The 22,500-nt window shown below is 39.8% G+C and overlaps 2 protein-coding genes across 8 annotated transcripts in view; both read right to left on the bottom strand.

The window, feature by feature from the left end:
* LOC306857588 (protein FAM53B-like) overlaps positions 1 to 15,641 on the bottom strand; it is a 24,978-nt gene extending 9,337 nt beyond the window's left edge. The window contains exons 1-8 of one of the 7 annotated variants that reach the window (XM_079397599.1): positions 15,324 to 15,605; positions 13,673 to 13,753; positions 7,998 to 8,120; positions 7,570 to 7,903; positions 7,297 to 7,477; positions 5,774 to 5,828; positions 1,441 to 2,066; positions 1 to 360 (exon numbers count right to left, since the gene is read on the bottom strand). The exon at positions 1 to 360 is cut by the window's left edge and continues 241 nt beyond it. In XM_079397599.1, coding sequence (XP_079253725.1) covers positions 97 to 360; positions 1,441 to 2,066; positions 5,774 to 5,828; positions 7,297 to 7,383 — 1,032 coding nt within the window. In that variant the 5' untranslated portion in view covers positions 7,384 to 7,477; positions 7,570 to 7,903; positions 7,998 to 8,120; positions 13,673 to 13,753; positions 15,324 to 15,605 and the 3' untranslated portion in view covers positions 1 to 96. Of the gene's footprint in view, positions 361 to 1,440; positions 2,067 to 5,773; positions 5,829 to 7,296; positions 7,478 to 7,569; positions 8,121 to 13,187; positions 13,291 to 13,672; positions 13,754 to 15,323 lie in introns of those variants that run through there. The other 6 variants (XM_079397602.1, XM_079397601.1, XM_079397600.1 and 3 more) reach the window with 6 other exon arrangements.
* Positions 15,642 to 16,164: 523 nt separating this feature from the next.
* LOC306857558 (4-hydroxyphenylpyruvate dioxygenase-like protein) lies at positions 16,165 to 22,384 on the bottom strand. Its single transcript, XM_079397545.1, has 5 exons — positions 22,301 to 22,384; positions 21,353 to 21,519; positions 20,945 to 21,096; positions 19,448 to 19,563; positions 16,165 to 16,976 (listed from the first exon to the last, which is right to left on the bottom strand). The coding sequence occupies exons 2-5, from the start codon at positions 21,459 to 21,461 to the stop codon at positions 16,793 to 16,795; spliced, it is 561 nt and encodes a 186-aa protein (XP_079253671.1). The 5' UTR covers positions 21,462 to 21,519; positions 22,301 to 22,384; the 3' UTR covers positions 16,165 to 16,792.
* Between the last annotated feature and the right edge of the window lie 116 nt (positions 22,385 to 22,500).

The following is a 22,500-nucleotide window of genomic DNA, read 5'->3' as shown; positions in this document are numbered from 1 at the left end:
TCACGCTCTGATGACGTGGCGTCCCCTGAGTCGATTACATGTGTCCTGCGTCCACTCACTGAACCGCTCGTCCATAATAATCCAACAGGAATCACCTCAGTTCCTCTCGATCTGCTCGATGTCCAGTTCTCCGCCCAGCTGGAACGAGTCCCGCCCCTTCCTGCTGCAGAGCCCCGCCCACAGACACTCACGCTCCTTCCCATTGCTCCGCCCCGCCGGCCAGCTGGCCTCTGATTGGTGGATGACGGCATCATCTTTGGTCTGGTGCTGGTCAAGCGTGGCGTCACCCTCGGTGTGGAGCATCGTCTGCTCGTCTCCAGTGATTCCTGGACAGCTGAGACTGTGAAAGTCCTGCAGCTTCTGCGGAGAAAACACACGTGACATTAACAACAGAAACACAAGCTACTGTTCCTCACTCAACGCTAGAACTCAACCAAGACAGTTTTTAATGGCATCTAAAGTACAGGAATGACATCGACATCAAACTTCTAGCTTTTTCTGACTAAAATACGAGTCCTGAATCCATAATAACTCTTCCTCCAGTGAAGAAGTGCATCTGCTGTTGTCTCTCTCATCAAAATCCTGCCAGATATTCGTTTAGAGCTGTTTGGACTGAAATGGACGTTTTTAAAATTTCAGTACTGACTGGTATCACGGTTGGCACTTTTGACAACACTATAACTGACCAGCTCTTATTGGTTACATCAGGCCTCGTTACCACAGAAACAGAACATTTGGTTTGTAAATAGAGCCGTTTTTCCACTGACACAATCATCAACATTATGTGTGTGTGTGTGTGTGTGTGTGTGTGTGTGTGTGTGTGTGGATAGAGCAAACAATAAACACACAGTGCACTCAAGTAATGGTTCAGTTCTTATTCCTGGAATCAGTGTGCTGACCGGATGACCTCTGACCTCACCAAGGTGATCAGTGACTACAGACGTGCAGTTTATCATTATTTAATACAACAGAGATTGAGACAGAAACAGCCTCACGTCCTCATCTAGTGTACATGTCTGGACAGAAACAGTTACAAAACCAAAGAGATTGAACTATTCATTCAGGAACACTCACTCACTCACACACACTCACACTCACACACACATGTTGTTTTTTGTGGTTTATGTGGACTCTCCATAGGCGTAATGGTTTTTATACTGAACAAACTGTGTGTGCTATTGCCCTACACCAACCCTACACCTAAACTTAGCCCTCACAGGAGACTTTCTGCATTTTTAGATTTTCAAAAAAACACCATTTAGTATGTTTTTTAAGCCTTTTGAATTACGGGGACATAGGCAGTGTCCTCATAAACCACCTTCATATTGTAATACCTCTGTCATACCCATGTCATTATACAAATGTGTGTCCTCATAAACCACATAAACATGCACATACGCACACACACACTCACACACACACACACACAGACACACACACCTGTGTCATCTTGAGCAGGTCCAGTGAAGGCCTGTGTTTGTGAGAGTCCACCGGTCTCCTGCGCTTCACGCCGGTCTTCTTGTGGTTGTGGACGCAGGGCTGTGAGCGGCTGCGGGCGAGTCCCTGTCTGCGGCGCTGCAGCTCGGGCGTGGAGTCGGGTGAAGACTCGGCGGGGCAGATCCGCTCCTGCGAGAGGTAGAGCGTCTGCGGCGTCTGCAGGGATGCGGAGAATGAGAAGCCGAAGGGCTCCGGCGGGTCGCTGCGAGTCGGAAGGCTGAAGCTGGAGCTGCGCTGCATGGAGGGAAACCCGGCCGGAGCAAAGGTGCCGTGCTGAACGCTCCCCCCGCTGAGGCAGCGCCGCTTCTCCACCGCCGTCCAGACGCGTGACCCCTGCGGACGCCACGAGGAGCGGAAGCCCAGCTCCTCCGAGCAGGACAGCGAGCGGCACTGGCGTTTACTGGGCGGCGCGGCGCTGCCAGCAGAGGGCGCTTCGCTCAGACTCAGATCGTGCAGCAGACCGCTGATCCCGCCGCTGGCGCCCGTCTCTCGCACACTGTCCCACAGACTCTCCAGACTAGAGCCCACGGGCCGCTGCTGGACACACACCTCCGGCCAGCGTCCAGACTCTGCAACACAACACCTGCCCTCAGAACCTCAGACACTTAGGACTAGGGCTGGGAAAATAAATCCATGCATCGCGAATTGAGAAATGATTCCGCATCGATTCTGAGATTTTCCAAATGCATGGCGATTCTTTCTGGAGTGGATTCTGAGGTTAGTTTTGAACAGAAGATGGCGCTGCATGCTTCAGAAACAGCCGTACTCTGATCGTTTCCAAATCCATACACACACTTGACCCTAAAATAATCATTCATAAAATTTGAAAAGTTTGAAGGGTATCACAAGAGTGTTCACAGTGGGCCGTGTTTACATTAATCTGGCGTCATAAAAGCATTCTGAGCCGAAGTGAGATTACAGACTCAGCCGAACACACAATGAGTATTTGAGTGTGCGGATAAAAACTAGAGTAGAGCGCCATCTGCTGTTAAAATATAAGCTCAGAATCCAATCCAGAGAGAATCACCATGCATTCGGAAGATCTCAGAATTTATCCATGAATCAAACAAACACACCAAACCTGGATTATTCAGTTCATTTTAAAATCACAATGTTATTAGAAAATGTTTATTTTTTATTGGTAAATGACAATTAGACTTTTCCCCCCATATTGTGCAGCTCTACTGTCATATTCTGCACATTAAATTAACACAAGACGACAAATCACAAAAACACAATTCAGAGTATTTTTGAAGCTGCAGTGCTTTTGGAGGAAGGTCAAGTGTTTGAATGATATTTAGAGCGATCACACATCACATGATTTACTAAAACCACCACAGAAAACTCAGATCAATGTATCAACCTCTAGATTGAGATGCTTTTTTAACTCAACAGAGGCGAACAAAAGAGAAGCAGGAGGGCCGAGTTCACAGGAAGAGCCCGTAGATGTTCACAAACAACACAGCTGTGCCTGAGAAACAAAGAGCCAGAAATAGAGGCGTGTGATTGGTGGCAGGCTGCCAGACGGCTGAACATCTGTGTGGTGAGAGCGTGTTTTGGTTCCTCGCTCTTATGTGAATCACTTGCACCCCATGAGACCTCTGACCAACTACTGTCGAAACACATCTCCAGCGGTGCGATAAATCATGAAGTTACTCAGAATGAAGAGAAACGTGACTGGGAAAAACATGATATACTATACTCTCAGACTCGTCTATACTATATATATTCACACTCTATACTAACTTTAATATGACTTATTCTCTCTATACTAAATACTCACACTCTATATTACTCACAATCTATACTACAAGCACTATATACTACGTACTCACTCTCTATATTATATACTCACTCTATAATCTCAAATCTTGTCCTGGAGGGCCAATGCACTGCAGAGTTTAGCTCCAACCCTGATCAAATTCACCTACCTGTGATTTTATAATGATCCTGAAGACAAAGATTAGCATGCTCAGGTGTGTGTGATTAGGGTTAGAGCTAAACTCTGCAGGAAAGTGGATCTCATGGGCCAGATCTGAGGATCCCTGCTAGGGGTGCGAATCACCGCGCTCGGTCTCTTTCTCTCTCAAAATGCACAAATGGCTTCAACTCACATGCGTCTGCACTATAAGCAAGCTGCACGCTGCACAGTCGACACAGGAATTGTCACTTGCACAATCGAGACGGTGTCGCTTTGTCACTAAAGTTCATATTATTACCAGTGTTCACCATTCAGCATTCCAGGTGCAGAGATTACGCTGCACGTGTTGAAGTAAAGTAAATATGAACATGAACTGACACTAAAATGTAGTAATTACACCTTAAATGCATATAATTAAAGTCTACTGTGTTTCACAGTCAACACAGGCTATGGCGGTTTGGCTAGGTTTAAAGGAAAAGAGCACTTTTAGATAAACAAGGCAATAATCGTGGAGCTAGGACTGCTTGTAATAAAGATTTAAATGCAATCAAAAAGGCAGTAGAGCTGACTGTTTCTGTCAATGGTAAGCTTTAATGCTTGTGATAACGTACGAAAAGTAGTTGAAATGTTTTGCCACTTGCTTAAGCAACTTAATATATAAATCTAGACGTAAAAAGCACTGAATAATGTGTTGCTTATTTATTATAATTGCATTTAAACACGCCTATGACAGATTGTATTACTGTACTATGTAAAAAAGAATCACCATGCTGAAAAAGCATATTCAGTAACTATGTTTGTATTAAAAAAAAAAAAAAAAGGATAAATGTTGTGTTTGTGGTAAACAGTAGAGGACTCCAGTGTGAAAGCACAATGAGTCAGTGCTGCTTCTGCACCGCTTGCGTACCGCACATGGACTGCATACACACTGCAAACAGAGTATGTGTGAACCTGGAGTAAAAGACCGCCTCACATACAGCTCACGAAATCAGGGTTGTGCTGGAAGCTATTGCACAACAATTGCACGATTGTAAAAACAAAAATGCACTGCATGATCAAACATTTAGGTGAGATAAATATATACGCTATGGTTGAAAAATGTCTAAAAAATGCCCCCTCCACCCCTCAAATTAAAAAATCCCCTCTCACAACAGTTACGTAAGAGGGGAATTATTTTTCAAAAATGAAATTCAGGCCCTAAATAAATGTCTAAAAATCTTGATTGAAGTATGACTATAAATAATTCTGCATGATATAAAAGCGGGTTTATAATGATCGGTGGTCGTATCGGCAGATACTGCTTTCTGTGACCGGAGCACCTCTAAACCCTGCTCTACGTGTCTCAGTTTGCTCTACTGCATACAGTACTGAAGCACATGTGGCGCTCGTCTGCGTCTCACTAGAAGAACACATAAACGTCATCATAGCTGCTACAGTCAGACCATAATCATAAAAATAATGCATTTTCAAAGTTTTAAGATTTATTTGATTACATTTTAAAAGATTCAATTGTTAATGTTTTGATCACCACTGTTTTTGATAATAAATTTGTAATAATGCATAAATCCAGAAATTAAGTTTGTTAAAGTTTTATAAATGCAATTGATTAGACATGCTTTTACATTATTTAAATTAAAACTAATCATGAAAATCAAGTCCAGAAACACACAATCCACAAAAATGCAAAAACAATCCAGAAAAAGGAAAAATTCCACAAACATTTAAGTTCTAACGTCATCTAAGAGTTTATAGTAAGCATATGCTTAATCACTGTTATACTTATGAGGGGGCCCTTGGAATGTTGTCCCCTGTCGGGGGTCCCTGATGATGTCCAGGGATTGTTCGGATGGCAGTGTGTGGCTCAGATTCACACCAGCGCATCAGAACAGCAGTGTTTCTTGTTGCGGAGGGGCATTTTTCTCAAGTCAAAAGCAGAAATGCTCTGGCCGTGGGCACGCAGCAAAACAAAGCCAGGCTAAGCAGCACACAGCGCTGTGGGCATCGATCTGACGCCCCGCACAAACCCTATTGATCACTCAACTCTGTTTATTCCACTCAAAGACTGGCTCCATTCTTTTACTACCTCTGTTTTCTGAGAGCAGTTGTTCTGGAGACAAACATCGAGCTGCTCACACATGACACCGGCTGGCATTCAGCTCGGAGACACCCGCACCTGTGGCGTCTGAAACTAGGCCTCATGGGTATCAGACGCTAAATCAGCAGATGTGAGGGCGACACACTTTCTATTTCGCTCTTTCATGAAAGATACGCTGATCCAATCAGTGAAGGGGCAAATGCAGAACAGAAAGATGTTTGATCGCTATAAAGACAACACAGCGGTGTATTTGCACTTACCCATAATCCCGCAGGAGAAGAGGGCCGTCCCCTGGCTCATGGTCGGCGGCTCATGCTGTAGAAACACACAGATCCAGATCAACGCAAGCCCTCCGTGTGCTTTCTGACTAGTGAACATCATGTAAACCACAACTAAAGCTCGCTAGTGTGCACGTGTGCAGTGAGGATCCTCCGCCTGACAGATTATCAGCTTGAGTACAACTTCACAACCACACTAGGGCTGTCAAGCTATTAAAAAAACTATTTAATTAACAATAGGAATGCTGATTAATTCATCTAATTAATTGCAAATTAACCACACATCAATCTTGGCTGTGAAATTACCCCCTTAAAGATCATTTAAATTATTGTGTTAAATGAGAAAAGCATTGAGTGGACAATTATTTTGATTCAACATTGAATAATAATGATAATAAATGGGTATTAATGTGTTTAAAAAAATGAATATTGAAGTACGATTTAAAAAAATGAAATGATACTCTAAATATGAAACTAAAAGCGCCAGTAGGTGGCAGCGAGTCATTGAATCATTCATTCAACAGATTCATTCCAACAGTCACTGAATCAACTCACTTTATTCATTCAAAAACATGGACTTATTCACAACAGCTCTGCTGTGGCTTTGATTGGAAATATTTTTGTTTGCAAAACTGACAATATTGTGTCTAAAATGTAAGGCAATATGAAATTCTTGTATATTGAACTGCTGTATAAATCACATTTTGCAATGATACTGGGAAAACCTGCTGGTGTGATACTGCTCAACTATATCATATGAAATAAATATAAAAGGGGTAATTTTTTGCGCTCATATGTGTCCCTGCAGCACAAAAGCAGTCATGAGTAACACAGGTATATCTGTAGCAATAGACAACAATACATTGTATGGATCAAAATTATACATTTCTCTTTTATGACAAAAATCATTAGGATATTAAGATCATGTTCCATGAAGATATTTAGTAAATTTCTTACCGTAAATATATCAAAACTTCATTTCTGATTAGTAATATGCATTGCTAAGAACTTCATTTGAACAACTTTAAAGGAGATTTTCTCAATATTTAGATTTTTTTGCTCCCTCAGATTCCAGATTTTCAAATAGTTGTATCTCAGACAAATATTGTCCTATCATAACAAACCATACATCAATGGAAAGATTATTTATTCAGCTTATCAGCTTCTCAATTTTAGGCTCATATCACTGCATTCTAATAGACTCAGTTGTCCTGTGTCATGTTCATCAGATACTGCATCAATGTAAGGTAACGGACAGGTCTGGACGGGGCATTTTAATGTGTTATTTTTTCCAAAATTAACATGTTAAATCTACAGCCCTGAAAAATGACTGTGAATGAGCTAATGAGAATTATTACAAACTAGACTGTCATGGATCTGATTAAACTGAATCTAAGTGGAACTGGAGCAGCGCGTGTTAAATCATCCTGAGCTCAACACTGATAATTAGGGAGTAAATTATGCATGACGCCTGACGTCTCTAATGTGAGGCGCTGTTGTCTTACCAGCTGCAGAGACTCGGTGGAGATTACATCATTGACGGCCTTCTTTTCCAGTGTTTTAGTGTGAATTATTACCATGGCAACACACATGTTTGCCACAGACCATTCCAGTGCAGGACAGACCTAGCGAAGCTCATCCTTCACGTGCAGCGCTGATCCGATCCGATCTCTCCCACATCAGTACCTGGACAGAGAACAGGACAGGAACCCGTCAGCCACAGTCTAGATGCACATTATTAACCCATTCACATCAAACATGTCTGACAAATTATTCACCCGAGTAAGCAGAGCTGTGTGTTTGATGGCAGCGTGTGGTGATATCTGCACACTCACGGGACGCTGGGCCAGAGATAAGCTCTATCTGAAGGGCGAGACTGACTTCAGCTGGCGGATACGTGACTCGACGCTCAGAGCGATCAGCAGAGCGACACACTTCCTCCGGGCCACAAACACCACACTGAAGGAACTGCTCACCCTCGAGTCACTCAGACCCGTACTCAAGCTATTATTCACTTCATCATCCTCCTCTGAGAGGGCAATGCTGGAAACATTTACTAGGGCCTACTGATTTCTGCCATGCGGAAAACGTGGACGGGATCGCGGAACCTGTCTAAGTTTGCATGAATTAATCAAAAGTAGGTCGTTACACTTAAACCAAATCGAGATATGGACTAGTATCTGTAAATATTAAGCAGCAAAAATACCATATAAATATGAATCCTGCATGTTCTGCGTGTCTCTGTGAGAAGGAATGGCGCTCGGTTTGGTTTACTACACACATACTGAAGCATGTGATGCTCACGGTGAGTTCAGCGTCTGTCGTCTCACTAAATGAGGAGATAAATACATGAACAACATCTCCAGATCTGCTCTGAGAGCCACTTCACAAGCATTTTACCATTTCTCTTGAGAGAAACTATTGCCTTATTATATAAAAACACAGAAATGTAAAGGTATTCAAGGCAATCCATCAAAATAAAAGTTCAGTTTAACAAAGACATATTACTATTTTTTAGTAGAATGTACGTAATACTACTATTATTAAAATTATTAGCTAAAACGTTATTTTATTAAGTAAATTAAGTTGTTTTTATGCATTCAAATATTTAGACATGCTTAAACAGAATTTGGTAACAATAAAACACTTCATAGGGCCCTAAACATGTATTCTTGCTAAAGTTTTAATTGATGTTAAATTGTATAGGCTAAATTTCATAATTTTTATTTATTCGATTTACTTTAAGTGATAAAATGGAATTTAACCATTTAAAAAAAGAGTCCAGAAAAATTAAAATGGAAACAAACAGAATGCAGAAAATTAAAACGGATTTCATAGGGCCCTACGTGTACATTATTGAGCAATGTCCAAGTCAAACAGATGGGAATATTGCAAAAGAAATTGATCTGAATTTATTCAATGTTAAGGATGTTTCTTTTGACAGGATTTTTATGACATGCCAGAGAGACTCGTGTGCAGAGAATTCACATGATAAAAACACATCAGATTCCTCTCTGACGACCTGTTTCTGGCACGGTAACGTGCTAATTACAGCGACGGAGCTTCAGAGGGACACACAGGCCCAAAAACATGAGAAGACAATCACAAATAAAGCTCTTGTCACAGCACTGGTGGTGTGGGAAAGGCCCAAAGACCCTGGAAAGTTCATCGCTATGAAAACAGAGCGTTACGGTCAGACGCAGGAGGAACACGGTTCTCTCAGAGTGTGTTTTGGGTGAACTTTCTGCTGCTGAACACACCCACGAGGTCTAACGTTACACACATTCCCAGAGCTCACATGGCCGCCAACTCCTTCTGAACATGAATCTTCTTAAATGCGTGAATAGAAAACCTCTCCAGAAAAGGGCAGAACCGACCGCAGCTCTCCATTCAGCACCTGCCCAGCGTCGCTCGCGGTGAGGCTATCAGGCCAATCAATTAGTCATGTGACCCGACGCTTTGAGCCAAAACCAAACTAAACTAGCGGGAGAGGCACGACGAGGTCGGCCAGCTCTGTGGCATCAGAAACATCACAGATCCAATTGTGAAACACATGAACTCCAACCAAACAGTGAGCGAGAGCCAAGAGTTTCAAACTCCAGGTTATAGGCTTCACCGCCAGAACTAGGGCCCTACCATTTCTTCAGCGTCTGTCGTCTCACTAAATGAGGACATAAATACATGAACAATATCTCCAGAACTGATCTGAGAATCACTTCACAAGCATTTTACCATTTGTTTTGAGTAAAACTAGCGTCGTATCATATACACAGAACTGTAAAGGTATTCACGGCAACCCGTCAAAATAAAAGTTTGGTTTAACTTGAGGACATTGAGCCAGAAATGCATAACTATTATTGTTCGATAGAATGTACATACTACTAAAATTAATAAAACTTTATTTTACTTTAAGGAATAATTAATCACAATATTTCTTCCATGTTTTAATTTTAATGTTTGCTAAAAAAAAAAGTTTGTTTAATTTTCAATAATTAAAAGATAAATAAAATAGTTTTATGCCTTCATTTGATAACCAGAAAAATTTAAATACACAGAGGAAAATAAAAACATAAGGCTATTGTAAGAATGAATTTGAATAAATTATGCATTCAAATAATTACACATGCTAAAACGCAGAATTTGGTAACAATAAAACATATGATAAAAAAATAAAATGTAATTTCATGTAATTTTTGTAAACTTTTAATAAACTGATGTGAAATTATGCAAGTTTCAATATTTTAATTAATTAGACATGCTTTTTGATTAATAAAATTTAATTTAATTAAAAAATGAGTCCAGAAAAATGAAAATGGAAAAAAACGGAATTTGGAAAACAATGAAACCGATTTCATAGGGCCTAGGATTGTACCGATATACCGGTATGACACACGGCTATCATACCGTAAACATTTGCATATCTATGGTTTAAAAAAAAATAATGAAAAAAAATGTATATAATAATCTCACCCGCGCATATGCAATTTATTTCGTCTGCTTCACTCTGCTGAAATAACAGAGACAGAGACTGTATCTAATCTCCTTCCCCCGAGATTTAAGATTGCAGTATGAGAATACTTTGCATATTAAAAACAAAAACACGAGCGTGGGGTTGTCCTGGAGGACGAATCCAATTTGCTAAAAATGTGGACGCAAAGTGGCTGCAAAAGCATCCAACATCCAACATGTCGCTCATATTCACAGACATCATCCCTCCGTGCAGATAAAGGTGTCACATTAATAACACGTTATAAGGCCGTATAGTTTCTGTGATGCAGAGAGAATCCCGGAGCAGTCGTGAACATGGCATTTACAGAATAACCTCAACGAGGCTGTCACTTAAAACACACAATCTGATGGATGGATAAATCAGAAGTAGATATGAGTGGCGCTGTTTTATCTGCTACATACTGAAGTAAGCATGCATGACACTAATGGTGTTCTCAGCATCTACAGAAACATCAGCAGAGCTGCTCTGAGAGAAAACCAGCTTTATTTGAGAAAAACCATCAAATACACGAAACTCAAAGATCTGCTACAACCCGTCAAAATAAACGTTCAATTTAACTTGAAGTCCTGACAGAAGTAAATGAGCCTTGTACAATGTACTTAAAAGTTATGACAACAATAATAATATTCTTTATAAGAAGTCATTTAAACATTATTTTTGAGGAATATCATGTTTGTCCATGTTTTAACTTAGAATACCTCTGTTGTGCAGCACTTTGACAAAAATAAGTGTTGTTAAATTTTCATTTGATAACATTTTAAAACAGTAATTAAAATGTTAAAGTGTGATATAGATATACATAAGGCTTATGGCTTTATTTTGTAATTGTTTTTGTTTTTGTTCCTCAGAAGGGAGGCTTACTTTCATTAAAATGATTTCAAGTTTGTTGCAATAAAGGATTTGTTCACTCAAATAACTTGTTCTTATTCTTTTAAGAGTCATTGTTACTGATAAGAATTATTGTTTAATATATACCGTGATATTTTCTGAGACTATTATCATACCGTGAAAATCTCATACCGTTACAACCGTAGGGCCCTAGAGTTGTTCGGTTAGCTTACACAATATCAGGGTAAAGGACGAGAAAAGAGGAAGAATGCTCACTGAATGCTTTCATGGGACGCAGCTGCCTGACTGCTTAACATAAACACACACACACACACACACGTCTCTTCTGATTAGAGTCAAGCTCACATTCACTTAACTTCTCAGCAAAGGTAAAGCATCAATAAAGGAGTTCATTTTACTGTAAGTTCATCTGGAAACGGGCTGTTTAACAGAGGAGCGCTGGTTAAATTGTTACCAGGCAATAACCCACATTTGCACAGAGAGGTGCACAAAGCCAGCATTCATGCGCTCGCCACAAACCGACAGATGCTCGCCGATCACAAACACACGTTCACCTGAACACTAGAGCTTCACAACGCTCACAAATTATGCTGCTTTCAAATGGTGAACTCACACAAAAATGACTGCGTGATGCTTACGTTTCGAACACAAAAGGAGAAGTTTAGCAGAAAGTTCATGACGCTCTTTTTCATGGAATGAACGTGAATAGGTCAGATGCTCTAAAAATGATAAAAAAGCACCATAAAGTATCAAAACATTAGTCCATATGATGCATGCAAACCTGTGCTGCATCGTCGCTGATATTCAGACAAAGCATCTTAAGCTGAAATATAAAAGCTGCACTAAAGTGGGCGACTAAATTTCAGTTGGTTTCTCACTAAAAGCTTCATGTGAATTCAGTGACTTAGAATATAGGACACAAGTCATATGATTAACTAGGCATTTTCAGCTGTCTTCAGCTATTTTCAAAGCATGACAAAAGCCTTTTCAAACTGAAACCTTATTTCACAGTTTTCCTCTACAGCTTTAACACAATCATCAGTGTGCAGTTGTGTGTTCGTCACTGATTTCGTGGTCAATCTCCGGTGATTCATGGTCTTATGAAGAACTTCCCTCTCAGAGCCTGATGACAACACGCTATAAAAATATGGAGCTGCCAATAACAGAGAGTCAGCGAGCGCATAAAAACATCTTGTGATTCATTAGGGAACTTCCACTGCGGTGCACGCGTTTACGGCCACATGCATTACGTGACCCAGTTATCAAAACACAACTGTATCACGACAAAAGTGCAATCGAGGCCTGTAACGCGTCCTGAGGTCCAAAGGCCTTTTAGCTGATCAGCGTCACGCCACTCACCACAGCTCTCTCTGAAACGCTTTCAATTCAATCCAAGGACAGATACAAAATACTAAATACCCTTAAAATACCACAAACTGTTAACGCTGAATACTATAAAAAAATATGGAATACTCTGGCATACTCTTAAAATACAGAGTATTCTAAAATACTGGGTGTTCTTAAAACAATAACAATTTAAAGGTGAGAACATTTGATACCACAGTGTTTAACACAAAACACAGACAGGCTGAGGGTCACTGGTGGACGATAGGGAAACACACACACTACACAAATGAAGGATTTAAACACAAGTGTCTCCGCGTACACACCATGGGTTAGGTACAGGTCAAAATCTGCCTCTTTTATGTCAAAGGAACAGTAAAACCTGTTCTGCATTCTCTATCCGATGTCTAACAATGACAATATGATGTCTATCAGCCAGATACACCCAGCTACTCACCACAAACATTAACCGAAACAATTCCCTTGAATAGGAAATGAATTTGCCCTGAGAAATGTCGCTCTGCTCCTCGAGCGCACAAACACAGCTCTGTAAACACAGCCAGTCAACACTTTTCAAAAAGCCGCTCTGGTGAGAACAGAGCCATCGTTTACCGTGAAACACACACTGCAGGCGCTGCACAGTTCAGCGGAAAATGACGGCTGGAGGTGAGAAACACAAACACACATTCATACCAGCGACTGGAGGAAAAACTGGAGCGTTGCACGTCACAACGCTTCGCTGCAAAACACCAGATGATTCTTCAGATACCTGGGCAGTGACTGAGTTTCCTCTCTGCTGATCAGAGAGAAGTGAAAACCCTTTATTTGCATACGGCCTGATCACAGCTAACGAGCTGGTATTGTGCTGATAACTAGATAAACACAATCTGCAAGAAACTCTGCTGCTGCTTTAGTTCAAACATCATCACGCAGTACTCAGTTCCTCTAATAATACTCAACACAATACTCAAACACATGCAAGACTTCAATTATACACAATATTCTAAAAACACAACAGAGTCTAAAATACCACATACTCTGAAAATACTACATACTCTTAAATACTGAATACTCTGAAAATACCACATACTCTTAAATACTGAATACTCTGAAAATACCACATACTCTGAAAATACTACATACTCTTAAATACTGAATACTCTGAAAATACCACATACTCTGAAAATATGAAGAATTCTGAAGAGTTCTGTCTGGGGTGACGTCCAAGAGTTAAATGTTTGTGATTAATTTCTGGAAGTCTGAGAACATGACAAGGGCATGAAGGGAAAAACATGGTTTAAAACATCCTGATGGATCTCACGAAGACATTTATGGCTTATATTTCATCCCAAAATAAAAATAAACTCATTAATTAAATAACAATTGTAAATGAATGAATACAATTAAATAAAAACTGAATACTCAAAAAATGGCATAGGCTTAAAATGCGCTCTAGGGCTGTCAAATTATTATTATTTTTTTATCGAAATTCGAATATTAATCGAGTTTAAAATATAAATTCCACATTCAAATGTAAAAACGTTGCATTCTAATTTTAGGTGTGCATCAGTGGCACACTAGATGTGATGAAGATGTGAGTGTCGGTGCATTTGAATGTTTTTCATAGCTTATCCAGGTGAAGCCACTAGATGCGGCGCTGCTATGCGGTTCATTCAGAATATTACAGAAAAAGAGAACATCGATGCGGAGAAGATCTTGTTTACGGTGAAACTGAAACCAAGCCGTTCACACAGAACACATATTTATCACATTTTCTAGAGTGACATCTATCAGCGTTGCACTCGTGTCTCGCACAAGAGATCCGCATGTGTAGAAAGCATGGGAAATTAATACAAGTTCAACTTTTAATAAACATGTCTCCAGACTTTATGCTGGTTTTCCCATCCCACTGCATCTTATGGTTTTACATTGAAAAAGTACTCTTTGTGATTGGTTTTCAGTCCTTTCTATTAAACTATACGTACATGATGCTGTTTTGTTTATAATTGTTTAAACTTAATTATATATTTGGTTTATAAACATTATGCACTTTTTCACAGATAGTGTGTTATTTTATTGCTTTGAAGAATCGTGCATTAGTAATATTTAGTCCAGTGTGCTCTCTTCTGGCCTCAGGAGAGAAACCGAAAGCTTCCTCCTAACTGAAATTATCTGTTAAATTCGAGTATAATTCGAATATTGATCATATTTAAGTACAAAAATCGAATTGAGTTTTTCAGCCCTAATTCACTCTAAAATACTGAATACTCAAAACAAATCGCATAGGCTTAAAATGCATTAAATATTTATTACTTGATAATAATGCAAACTCTTAAAACACAGAGTATTGCAAAATACTGAGTACTATAAAAATACTAAATACCCTTAAAATATGGCAAACTGTTAACGCTGAATACTTTTAAAATACCGGATACTCTTAAAATAGCAATACTCCCAAAATACTGGATACTCTTGAAAGACGGCATACTTTAAAAATACTACATAAGTTACTTCTAAAAGAAAGAGTAACGTTACTCCTAAACACCGAGTATTGTAAGATACTGAATAAGTGTAGATACTCGTCTGGTGCAGGGTTCAGTTCGAGATGAACCGAGCTTCTGCTTGTATTTTGATCGTCGGTTGTGTTTTGAAAGGTTTGTTAAACGGTTTTGAACGAGTTTCTGACCGACTTTACTTCGAGAGTTTCTCTGGGAACAAAAGCTACTAACCTCCGCGAGCGTCGCGGGAAACTCACTCAACGCACAGCGACGCGCGCGCAAACATAACGACATATACTGCGTTTGATCCGTGTTTTCTCGGTATACTCACGGGACAGCGAGCGGCGCACCGGATCGGTAAACACGGCCGTTCAGATCATCCTCATCCCCGCGACGCGACGCGTGCGTCCACCGCTCACTCACAGAGACAGCCGCGGGGGGACGCGGAACACAAATACAGCACAACACACACACAACACACACCCGAAACACCTCCACTGAGCGAAAGCACGATATATACTCCTAAACACGCATCAGTTATGATTCCTGACAAACATACTCGCGGTTCTGAGTAATATTTCAGTTTGAAATGAAGAAGCCTCCCCCCGCGTCTGAATGGACTCGCCCATCACATCACTACACGGAATCTGTGATTAACTGCTCAATTAATCTCATTTATCAGCGAGTTCGATCTAAATCAGTAAGTGTGTGACATCTGTCTAAAGAAAGAAGGGGAAACTGCATGGCACGCTGATAAACTGCTAGCTGACATACTATAAAATATACTGAGACTTTATGGATGCATAAAGGAAAGAGTAGTTCTTGTAACTGATACAACTCTTTTAATCATATTTTGTGTTCACTTCTGTTAATATAAGTAATAAGTAATTTAGAAAATTTAAAAATTCCCTCAAATAGTTAATTGAATTGTGACACAATCATCTCTAATAGACCAAAGACAGATCTGAGCACAATATAAGACACAAGCATGTTGAATGAAGGGGAAGTCCTGCTCATGATGTAAGCGGAGCTGGTTCCACAGCCGGTGGTTCTGGGTTTGTTCTAGTAAAAGGTTCCCACATCCCTGAAGAACCGGAAACAGATCTGCGACTCCATCTACAGGAACACCTGAAAACTGATGCTCATGCACGACAACACATCTGAGTGTCTTTAAATGCAAAATAAGTCATTTATTGATTCAAAGAGATTGAGAAAAATATGGGTGACTAATGCAACATTTGACTGGTAATATACATCATGATATTTACATAACAAATAATGATCACAGCTCATATACAGCTAAAGACTGTCAGAGTAACAGCACATGATCACAGAGCGGGGCTAGTTGTCACAAGGGTCTCGGTAACTACGAGCTGCTGTTTAAACATGACCACAAACTCCATGTGTGCAGAGAAAAAGAACAGAAAGACGTCATGATGTTGTCTGGAGGCTCTGATTTATCTGACAGAAACATACAGATCAACAGTACAGCTGATATTTCACTGTAAATATTGCCAATCCAATGTTTTTGAGTGGAAATACAGTACATTGTATTACAGTACAGGTTTAGACATCACAGTTAGAGAATATATCAGCTTTCTGAATAAATACATCCCGTACATTTCAAACTGAAGCTGGTAATATTATATTAGAAGTGCCCTGAAGACTGTTACAGTCAAGCATCACAGGACAGACCCGAGATCATGTCACACAAGCGTTCCCAGTCGCACCGCAGACACTAAATCTGAAGCTGGAGTCGTTCTCATGAGCGTGTGTTATAGTCTCTGAGTGCCGCTGAGGTCAGCTCTGTTTGCTCTGGTGCTGCGTCTCGTGATGCTCTTCGTTCTCCATGTAGGCCTTCACGGATCTCCAGAGCGCACTGATGTTCCCCTCGCCGAAGCCCGTGGCACCCCTGCGCTCGATCAGCTCCAGGAAGAAGGTGTCCTCTCCGAAAATGGGCTTGGTGAACACCTGGAGCAGATACCTGTGGAAGGAGGAAAAACAGTGTGTATATTTCATATTGAAATACCTGGCCGTCCCAGATGAGTGTTTCTTCATCAGGTTTGTAGAAATGTGTCTCTGCATCAGTGTATCAGCAATGGATGCTCTGCAGTGAATGGGTGCCGTCAGAATGAGAGTCCATTGGCGGGCAGCACACGCAAAGCATGCAATGGCTGTGGCAACTTAAACATTTGAAAGGATACTATGGCACAGTTATTGCTTTCCTTATTCAAACTGGGTTTCTCGTGAATATATGGTTGACCTGAAGATTGAAAGCTGTATCATACACTTGGAAAATTATGAGCTATATCACCGCTTAGGGGTGTGACAAAACACTTGAGACAAAATACTGATACTTGCTTCACTAGAATGAGGCAATATTTGAATACTATTTTAAAGAAATTCTCAATGACAAAATATTTGTCTTTTAATTACAAAAAGTCCAACAATGCAGTTGAAATATTTAATATGTAATTACTGATTATTTTGACAATTGAGTAATCTAATATTTTTAGTAACACAAACAGGCCTAAGTGAAAAACCAGGCTTTAGAATGACTATTTACTATTTATATATAAACTAACGATGAGGCAATAATAACTGGCTCAAATAAAATATTAAAACCAAGTAACTGCATGGTTTAATTTAACAAAACTGTTAAAATACAAAGTAATATGCCTATACGTAATATGAACATAACCAACTTAAGTACAAGTACTATAATGTATAAGTACAAGTATCATAACCTGGTGCCGTGTCACTTTACAGCGTGATTAAACCATGTTTAAATCCATCCAGAATCCAGAAACCTTTATTTTGAAATCGATGTACAATTAATGGCATATTCAGAAATAGGCTGATGTAATCTCCTGTGTTGGCAAAGGTTTATAAATTATGTTACAAATCTAGTGAGAGAATGCACAATATTTTCCCAGATGAACTTTAATCAATTCTCACAGCAGTCCAGCCCCTTTCACACATACAGGCTTTACTGGTAAATTACCAGCAAGACACCATTAAGAGATCATGTGTGAACAGCACCTTTTCAGAAACCCCAGTAAATATATTCTGGCAATCATATCGTTCTTATGCAGATGACATGATTACTCGGAGCGGTTTACAGTCTATGGTAAATATGTGCTAGATGGACATCTTTGATCATTTATGAACGTGTCGCACTTCTCTGTCCATCAGGGCTGCAACTCTGCTCGTCTCATGTTTATAAGAGCAGAACATTCTGATTGGCTAGTAATGTTAGTTTGGTTGAGAGTGAAAGCTGTGCTCCTCTCATAACACTGGAAGCTGAACGTGATAAACAAGTTTTTTTTTTTAAACGTAGGATTTGTTTTTCTTCTGCAGCCCAACGCTGCACACCGGAGATCCGGCACGGTGCCGAAGAACTTTAAGCCCTGTGGATGTGTCTCAGCTTTAGTCTTCTCCAGATGTTAACTGATGGACTGGAGTGGTGTGGATTATTGTGATGTTTTTATCAGCTGTTTGGACTCTCATTCTGACGGCACCCATTCACTGCAGAGCATCCATTGCTGAGACACTGATGCAGAGACACATTTCTACAAACCTGATGAAGAAACACACTCATCCTGATCTCAGATGAACTGAGGGTGAGCAGATTTTTGGGTAATACTGTAACAAACATTATGAAGAATATCTGTTTAGAGTCTTGCTGTTGAATGCCTAGCTAATATGAAGCGGGTTTTGATAAAAAAAACTACCCATTACAATATATTGTATAGAGATGCAACGATTCACTCATGATTCAATTCACGATTTAAAAAAAAAAAAAAAAACATTTACAAAAAGATTTGACATTCTAAATGAAATGTCCTTTTATTATTATAAAATACAGCACGTTTCTTTGTGAAATTGAAATAACGCTATAATACTATACTAATAAAGCACTTGCATATTATTGCTCTTTTGTTGCTTTTGATTGCTTCTATTCTCCTCATTTGTAGGTCACTTTGCATAAAAGCCTCTGCTAAATAACCAGGTGTAAATATAAATGTAGGCTAATTAACAAAACTAAATTGAAATTTTAAAACAAGCTCCAAATCAAATAAATAAGTAACAGAAATAAAATAAATCTCTTCATATAAACAAACTAAGGCTTTATCTGTGCTCTTTCCATTTAAAATTAAACACTGCATTTTAACCATCATCCAAACACAGATGCTGCAACATGAGCAGTTTTTAACTCACACCTGAATTGAATCGTGATTTGTTTAGAATCTCAAACGATTTTAATCGTCACATATTTGAATTGATTTTCAACCAGCTCACGGTTAATCGTTACATCCCTAATATTGTACATTATATACAAGTACCTTTGTATTTGCTGCATATAAATACATAATAAGATCTATAACATAAAAACGTGCCACAAAATCTACTCCAGAGCAAAGCTGACAGGTGTCAGTAGTGATGGAGTCGTACCGCTGGCCGTCTGGGACCCGTCTGTCCGTCTGGATGTCAGTGTCCAGCAGAATCCCGTACTGACTCAGTGTGTGAGGGTCGAGACCCGCCGCCTCGATCTCCTCCAGCTTTCCCACCTGCGTTACGAGCAGAACAATATTCAGATAGAAAACTGACCTTCCCCAACACAACAATCTGAGAGAAACATTTTACACTTATTCATAGGGATGCACGATATGAATCATTTTGACCGATAACCGATAATTAAGTCCTTCTCGTGGCCGATTCCGATACAGATAACCATAACCAATAAATTCATATATTTCTATTATATAATTTTGATATAATCTGCAGTTTGTGCACCCGAGAGAATAGAGAATCTCATGCTGCAGGCGTATCTGGGGTAGCATTCAGTCGCTGTGTTCACATTGCACACTAGATCTGTGACAGGAGTTCATCCACTGCATCACTTTACAAGAGGAAGAATCGCTGAGTACTCTGCCTGCTTTCACAACCAAACACACGCCAGAAGAGAGAAGGATGGATGGATATATATATATATCTCTCTCTTCATGCGCCTCTTCTTTATATTCTACTTTCTAATGCAAAAATGTACTGATATTGCCATATTGTTTGTACATAGCTAATTGCTTAATAATAATAATAAAAATAATAATAATAATCCTGTCACTTGCTCTTTCATCGCTGTGACAGGACTCATTTCACACAGCAGGATTGTGAAGCGCCGACAGCTCATTCTCTCAGATCGTGTCTTTGATAACTCACACTGCGTGATTGTCACAAGCGTGAATGAGCACCGATTTGTCTCCGATTTTGGGCATTTGTCGGCGATTTCGCAAAACCTGTCAGTGAGTGAAAAGCAGAGCTAAAATTGTGCAGCGTGAACTCGGCATAAGATGCACTGATGAAACTGATTAATGACCCTGCAGCACAAAAGCAGTCATGAGTAACACAGGTATATCTGTAGCAATAGCCAACAATACATTGTATGGATCAAAATTATACATTTCTCTTTTATGACAAAAATCATTAGGATATTAAGATCATGTTCCATCAAGATATTTAGTAAATTTCCTACCGTAAATATATCAAAACTTCATTTTTGATTAGTAATATGCATTGCTAAGAACTTCATTTGAACAACTTTAAAGGAGATTTTCTCAATATTTAGATTTTTTTGCTCCCTCAGATTCCAGATTTTCTAATAGTTGTATCTCAGACAAATATAGTCCCATCATAACAACAACAAAAAAGCTTATTTATTATTTATAGCTTTCAGATGATGCATAATTCTCAATTTAAAAAAACGGACCCTTATGACTGGTTTTGTGGGTCACATATTTCAGTAGCTCTGGCCTCACTACATTAGCAAACATCAGTCCTGTTATTTACTTAAATTTGATAAGACACGCAGAAATAAAGCACAAATTTTTCATAATTTTTAGATTTGAAGAAATCTTGTTCCTGTGTGAGCGAGTCCGGCTCGACTGAACTGACCTCAGTGTAGTACGCAGGCGGAGGAGAGAAGAACTGGACTCCAGCTCGACTCAAAGTGTGAGCCGTTCTCACGATGTCCTCGGTGTAGAGCCCAATGTGCTGGATTCCTGCGCCTCGGTGCTGATCCAGAAACGTGTCCACCTGGTTCCTGCCTGAAATTAAACCTCTGTTAGGAACAGACCGCTGTGCTTCTGGATGCTGGTTAGTCCGTCTGACAGCACAGATGTGAAACTCTCTCACCGCACAGGACTCAGCTATTACCCTGAGATTACATGACATCAGTAGATCTACATTCAACCAATAACATGTGCGTGCACAATAGGTGTACTGTATGAAATGACTGGTTTAAATGTTCCTTCACAGTAGTTAAAGACAGTGTGGTCTGATAATTCAGTGCCATGCTCATACCCAGCTCAGGAAGAGACTCTGCGATCACAAACTTGCAGTCCGGCTCTTTTTCGTCTTTGAAGGGCAATGTGATCCCCGACTCGCTGCATTTCCAGTACTCCATAGCCATCAGTCGAAGCCCGATCCCGTCGTGGTCCAGCACTAATCCCTCATCCTCATCCTCATTCCTGCACAGAACGGGTCATGAGTGAGAATTCTGACAATATCAGCTCGTTTGAGAAATTCAGCAGCATGAGGTCTTATTTGCGGTCATTAAACAGTGATTTTACATTCACTTGAATGCATTTGGCAGATCTGAGGTACACTGAAGTAGTTCATGTACACTGCCTGTAATTCAGATTTAAGATTAATGCGCACTTATTTAAGATGCATTTCTGATTATTATCAATGTTGAAAACAGTTATGCTGCCGTTTCGTATTTTTGTGGAAACTTAATGCATTTTATTTTTCAGGATTCCTTGATGAATAGAAAGTTCAAAAGAACAGCATTTATTTTAAATAGAAATCTTTTGTAACATTATAAACGTAAATTTCGATCAAGTTACTTCTTCCTTGATTAATAAAAGTAAAAAAAATAATAATAAAATTGACCCCAAACTTTTGATTAATAGTGTATTACATTATCCACAAAAGCATTGGGCAGCACAACTGTTTGCAACATTTTCAACAGCAGCAAATCAGATGATTTCTGAAGATCATGTGACTCTGAAGACTGGAGTAATGATGCTGGAAATACAGCTGCAGATCACAGAAATACATTACACTTTAACACATATTCACATAGAAAACAGATATTTTACATTGCAATATTATTTCACAATTTTACTGATTTTATTGTATTTTTTTATTAAACAAAAGCAGCATTGGTGAGCCATTTCAAAAACATTTGACAAATAAATCTGAATTATTACGGTGTATTTCGTTCTTGGGAATCGAACCAGACTTAACTGCCTTCATGCATCTGCCAGACACATCAATCCAAAGCGACTCGTGTCGTAGATATCCGCTCAGCTCATGCGTGGCCTGGGAACCGAACCCGTAACATGTAGCTAGATCAGGGTGAGCAGCAGATACCTGTGAATGAGGAACCTCTGGAAGCCGAGGGCGTCGCGGTACCAGCGGCTGATGAGCGCGGAGCTGCTGCGGGG

The sequence above is a fragment of the Barbus barbus genome, assembly GCF_936440315.1.
Source record: "Barbus barbus genome assembly, chromosome: 38".
In the NCBI taxonomy this organism is placed as follows: Eukaryota; Metazoa; Chordata; class Actinopteri; order Cypriniformes; family Cyprinidae; genus Barbus; species Barbus barbus.
Note: the sequence above shows the minus strand (reverse complement) of the source record. Positions and strands in the feature narration are given on the sequence as shown.

Coding starts and splice junctions, on each gene's coding strand:
- LOC306857558 (XM_079397545.1), bottom strand. CDS start 21,461: ATGGCTATGGAGTACTGGAAATGCAGCGAGTCGGGGATCACATTGCCC. Junction 21,097..21,352: donor AGAGTCTCTTCCTGAGCTGG/GTATGAGCATGG, acceptor GTTTAATTTCAG/GCAGGAACCAGGTGGACACG. Junction 19,564..20,944: donor CGCCTGCGTACTACACTGAG/GTCAGTTCAGTC, acceptor CTCGTAACGCAG/GTGGGAAAGCTGGAGGAGAT.